This window comes from Pinus tabuliformis, chromosome 1_2 (assembly GCF_031772625.1).
Source record: "Pinus tabuliformis cultivar Carrire ecotype Pingquan chromosome 1_2, CPIR1, whole genome shotgun sequence".
NCBI lineage: Eukaryota > Viridiplantae > Streptophyta > Pinopsida > Pinales > Pinaceae > Pinus > Pinus tabuliformis.
The window spans coordinates 742,882,366-742,888,191 of record NC_142298.1 but is presented as its reverse complement, the minus strand read 5'-3'; the positions used below and the strand labels follow the sequence as shown (position 1 = coordinate 742,888,191).

The 5,826-nt window shown below is 39.2% G+C and overlaps 2 protein-coding genes across 2 annotated transcripts; both read left to right on the top strand.

The window, feature by feature from the left end:
* The first annotated feature begins 1,387 nt into the window (after window positions 1-1,387).
* On the top strand, window positions 1,388-1,990 carry LOC149207903 (uncharacterized). Its single transcript, XM_089398175.1, has one exon. The coding sequence runs from the start codon at window positions 1,388-1,390 to the stop codon at window positions 1,988-1,990; it is 603 nt and encodes a 200-aa protein (XP_089254301.1).
* Window positions 1,991-3,020: 1,030 nt separating this feature from the next.
* LOC149207902 (uncharacterized) lies at window positions 3,021-3,839 on the top strand. The gene has a single exon (XM_089398174.1). The coding sequence runs from the start codon at window positions 3,021-3,023 to the stop codon at window positions 3,837-3,839; it is 819 nt and encodes a 272-aa protein (XP_089254300.1).
* Window positions 3,840-5,826: the final 1,987 nt, after the last annotated feature.

The window sequence follows — 5,826 nt, the reverse complement described above, 5'->3', positions numbered from 1 at the left end:
CCAATTTTTTTTTAATAGAAATGATATTTTAGATTTTCAAGAAGAAATGTGTATTTTTAATTATTATCATCTATTATTATAAAATTAGTAGATATAAATATTTTTATTTTACTATCTATGGATAAGTATAAAGAAAAATATTAATTAATTACTAATAAATGTAAAAAAATATTAATTAATGATAATCATGTAAAACAAAAAAAAGGAAATAGCAATTTTTAAGGGTAAAATATTTTAAATTATTAAAAAAACACATTTTTAATAATACAATTAATTATAATAAAATTAGAAAGCATACAAATTATTTCTATTAATTATTATAAAATTAGGAAATATAGAAATTATTTTTCTCATATATATATATAATGATGAAAATTAATACTCCTATTTTAAATGATTTTATAAAACACATTCTTAATTATGTAACTAATTATCATAGAATTAAAAAGTATTATCATTTTTTCTTATTATTTATTGAAAGTAAAGTAGAATATATATATATATATATATCTCAGTTTCATAATCTTTGTCGCAATACTGACCTTCCTAGCCTTTTACGATGTCAAAATTATAGTGAGCTCGAGATGCTTTTCTCCAAGCTTTTTGAGCATAGAAATAAAATCTTAAATCAAACTAAATAATGTGTTTCTTTAGGTCCAATAGACCAAGGTTTGGTCTCAGTGGACGTTAACCACCACCACCACCATCATCATCATCATATAATTCACAAGGAGAAAATAATATAAAAGAGCGAAATATTCATTATCATAAAATTACAAAATATTATATTTTTTTCTTATTATTTATTGGTAAGTATAAAATAATTTTTTTTTTTTTTTCTATGTTAAGACTAAACTAAGTACCCACAGGGAATTGAACCGGTGACCTATCGCAAGGAGTGCCTTAACAGTGCACCCATTCACCGTCAATCCAAAGCCCCGTGGGCAAGTATAAAATAATTATTAATTAACTATAATAATAATAAAAAGAGAAAGAATATAAAATAGTGATAAATTGATATGTTTAATGTTGTTTTTTTAAGTGAAATATAAATTATTAAAAAAAAAATTGTGTAAGTTTGTAAGTGCCTTCTTTTTATATTAATTATATAGGCAGGTAACAAAATATATGTCTAGTGGATTTTCAGACCTAGCACGCGCGCGCTCTGCAACTGCTGCAGCTGCCATCGACTGCGCCCTGGTTCGCTCGCTCGATCCTCTTCCAGATGGCCCCTCCGGAGGCTCCACCGGAGGAGGCCGCTCAGCAACTAGCTTTCTCAGCTCTCATAAATTCTTTGCTGCCCCAACGAGCTCGCCCTGCCATCTCTAAATTCGTAAAAAAATTAGAGGGATTGCAAGAAGTCTCCCTTCCTCCTACCTTGCCCAGAATGGCTGCACTTGCTTTGGCAGAAAAGGGACTGATAGGGCAATTCACAGGCCTTTGGCCCTCACCAAAAACTGTTCAGAGGTGGGTGGAAAGAAACTGGGCGGACAAAATTCAAGGGAAAATTGCTATTAGATTCTGCAGGAAGGGATACTTCACCTTCCACTTCGAGACAAAGAACGACAAGGACCTGATATTTCGCAATGGGCCTTATTTCATGGACTCCAGAGGTCTGTACTTAAACAAATGGACGCCAGACTTCGATCCAGAGCTTGATATTCCTAATGTGGTTCCTGTCTGGGTTCGCCTCCCCCATCTCCCATTACACTGCTGGGGAGATGAATCAGTGCGCGCCATCAGAAATGCAGTCGGCAAATATATTGACAGGAGCGAGCCAAGAGACAACATGCAGGCATGTGCCTGTATCTGTGTCGAGGTTGACCTGGGCAAAGGACTTCCAGAAGCCATCAAGCTCAAAGTTGATGAATGGTCGCACATACAACAACTCAATTACGAACAGATCCCCTTCAAGTGTAAGGTATGTCACGAGTATGGTCATTTTGCTAATCGTTGTACTAAGCTCAATAATGTTGATAGCAATACTTAAGAACAACAACGAGAAGTGGTAAAAAGGAAAAAACCAGCGCCTAGCCCCATTTTGCCCAATGAACTTGGACCTTCCTCTCTTAACCCTTTCGCCCAATCCCCATCTCCTCCTCCTTCCCCTCCTCATCGACCTCAATCCCTTGGATTGGAAAAATCCCTTCAATCTCCCCCATCCTCCAATCGTTTCCATGTTCTCTCCCTTCTTGAAGATGATCCTACTCCCTCGAATCCTCCTGAACATCCCTCTTCCCCTCATTCTATGACTGCCCTCCCCCCCCCCCTCCTTTTATCAGACCCCCTCCCTCCTAGAATCACTCGCAGTAACTCCAAGGACCAGGGATCTTCCTTTGATGGTCAAAAGAAGCCGGGCAGAAAGACCTCAAAACAACATAGGGATGAGAACGCGCAGAAAGATATAGCCCTAGGATTGCAGAATCCAATAGAATCTTACATTCAGGGCACAAAAGATCAAGAAATAGCAAGCAGAGACAAGGGAGGCAGAGCACCTCCTCGAACCACAGGTCTGAAATGATCAAAATTCTTTCATGGAACAGCAGGGGACTCGGGCACCCCTCCAAAACCAATGCTCTAAAAGATCTTATAGCGCAGGAGAAACCATCCATCATCTTATTACAGGAAACAAAGCAAAGAGAACCAGAAATCAACAAGATCATTGAAAAGTATAAATGTTATAAAGGAAGCATATGCGAAGCTAGAGGGGCTTCTGGTGGAATCACTACCATCTGGAATCAAAATGAATGGAATAGTGAAGCTGATCTAATTGAACAGCATTGGATAAAAACAGTTCTGAGAAATAACATTAGCAAACAATAGATTGTCATTTTTAATGTATATGTCCCTAATCACTACAGGGATAAAGAAATCTGTTGGGAAGCTCTCAGTAAAAACATAATGGAAGAAGATAATAGCAACATCATATTAGGAGGTGACTTCAACTTAATCTTGCATGCAACGAAAAGTGTGGGGGAGGCTTTATGCCAGATCCTTTCAGAAACCAAATGGAAAATATAATGCACACTGGTGACTTGATAGATATAACTCCAAAAAATCGCAAGTACACATGGAGCAATCGTAGGCTGGGCAGCAACAATATCATGGAGAGGCTGGACCGGTTCTTGGTCAACATCTCCCTCCTATCAACCTTTTCAATTGTCAATTCCTCCATCTTGCCCTTTGTTGCTTCCGATCACTACCCAATCACTCTAGCACTGGATATACACTGCCCCCTCGGTCCGCTTCCATTCAAATATAATCACATTTGGAGTGATTATCAAATAGCCCGAAACATCATCCAGCACACCTGGGGACAACATATTGAAGGATCCCCAGGTTTCATATGGGAGAATAAATTAAGGAATGTGCAAAAAGCGCTCAGAAATTGGGCCAAATCGCACTACAATGAGCCTGAAAAGGAAAAACGTGAGCTTAAGTCCAAAATTGCAGAACTTCAATGCGCAATAGAACAAAAGGAATATTGCCAAAATGAAAAGGTTCAAGAAGAAGAGCTTTACAATCAACTAAGCAGAATTAAAAGAGAGGAGGAAGAAAAGTGGCGCATCAAATCAAGGCAAATGTGGCTGGAAAGCGGGGACAAGAATACCTCCTTCTTTCACAAACAAGCCACTGCAAGACAAATCAGAAATACCATAACTGCCATTGTAGATAGCGCAGGGACTCAACATGTTGAACAAGCAGATATCAAAGGAGCTGCCATATACCATTTTAAGGAACTCTTAACTGAAACAAAGGAGGAAGAACTTTATGATGATCTGCTACAGCGTTTGCCTACTAAAATCACAGCTGATTTGAACAAAAGCCTGATAGCATAAATAAAAGAGGAAGAAATAGTGGAAGCAATCTGGAGTCTCCATCCCAACAAGGCACCTGGACCGGATGGATTCCCAATTTGTTTTTACAGAGATTACTGGGAGCTGATAAAGAAGGATCTCATCAAATACTTCAAGTGGATCCAGAGAAAAGGCAAAATAGGTGGATATACAAATTCTACCCATCTGGCCCTCATTCCTAAGGAGAACCGCCCTTCCAATTTCTCTCGCTTTAGGCCTATATCATTATGCAATTCTTCATACAAAATCTTCACTAAAATCATAGCCTCTCGTGTCAAACCTCTCCTTCCGATGCTAATCTCTGAAAATCAAGGAGGCTTTATGGCTAATAGACAAATTTCAGATTCTATTCTTTTGGTTCAAGAATCCATCCATTCAAGTCATGCAAGGAATGAAAAAGGATTTATTTTGAAACTAGACTTGGCCAATGCCTTTGACAGGGTAAGGCATTCATTCTTATTTGCAGTTCTTCAGAGGATGGGCTTCTCATCTCTCCTTATTAATGTCATAAGAGCCTGTATCTCTGGCCCACGGATCGCTCCCCTCATCAACGGAAGACCTGGACCTTCCTTTCAATCCTCAAGAGGATTAAGACAAGGCTGTCCCTTATCCCCATATCTCTTCATCCTCATGGCAGAATCATTCAGCTGTGCGCTTGACCAGAAGAGGCAGTCAGGTCTCATCACAGGCATTAAGTTTGAAGATGGCATTAAAAACATAAATCACTCTCAATTCGCTGATGACACCCTATTGCTGGGGGGGCGACCACCATTATAGCAAGAAGATTCAAATCCCTGCTAGACAAATTTATGAGATATTCAGGAGGTAAAATAAATCACCTCAAAAGCTGCATTTATGGATGGAATGCTTCACCTCAAATGATTCATAGCATTGCTAACATTTTTGGTGTCCCCTGCAAATTAAATTGGGACTGCTTCAGTTACTTGGGAATGCCAGTAAGCATAGGGAATGCAAAGACAGGTGTTTGGGATTTAACATTAGACAAAATGAAAAGGAAAGTTCAGAAATGGGGAACTCTGTGGCTCAATCCAGCTGGGCGACAGGTGCTTCTAAAATCAGGCCTCTCCTCCCTTCCCCTCTATCAATTCTCCCTGGCACAAGCTCCAGCTTCATACCATCGAAAAATGGATAGCATTCTCAAATTTTTTCTCTGGCAAGGGGGCAAGAATGAAAAGAAAAAATACAACCTAGTAAAATGGAAACAAGTCATTCAAAGCCCAGAGAATGGAGGTCTTGGCATAAGATCCCCATCTCTCATGAATTTAGCATTTGGTGGAAAGTTGATTTGGAGACTTCTGGACAATCAAACAGCCTGGTGGAAAAAAGTCCTGGAGGCAAAATATCTCAATCAGTCAAGGCAGCATCTTCTCACTTCCGAGATCCCCAGCAGAAATTGTACAAAGATATGGAAGCTTTGCAAAAAATCCATTGCATTCATGGCACAAAATGTCTCCAAAGTTCCAAAAGGAGGTGAAACGGTGAACTTTGGTTCAGATAAAATCATGGGGAACCCACCCTTAAACAACATCCCAGGTATGGATCCTATAATTCATTATTTACAAAGCAAAGGTATATCTAATCTGAGCCAAATCTCTCAATGGCATGTATCAACCAATGTTTGGATGCGATGGGAATTTCCACCCATCCCCCACCATCTAAAAGGCAGCTTCGATTCTTTTTGCAACCACATGCACAGTGTTGCGCCCACCATCAAAGATGAAAAGGATGAGTTCTGATGGGATCCTACAAGAACCAATTATTCAATCAAAGCAGGTTACAACTATCTAAGTAGCAAGGAATACCCAACGACTGTTTGGACACACTGGAAGATTTTAAAGAGAGCTGAAGCAATTCCAAAAGTAAAATTTTTCATGTGGACTCTCCTGCATGGGAAACTACTAACTGCAGAGAATCTCAAGAAAAGAGGCATCGTTGGACCCTCTAGATG

What these genes read in the sequence shown, in the direction of transcription:
- LOC149207903 (XM_089398175.1), top strand. Translation starts at nt 1,388, where the DNA reads ATGGCTGCACTTGCTTTGGCAGAAAAGGGACTGATAGGGCAATTCACA.
- LOC149207902 (XM_089398174.1), top strand. Translation starts at nt 3,021, where the DNA reads ATGCACACTGGTGACTTGATAGATATAACTCCAAAAAATCGCAAGTAC.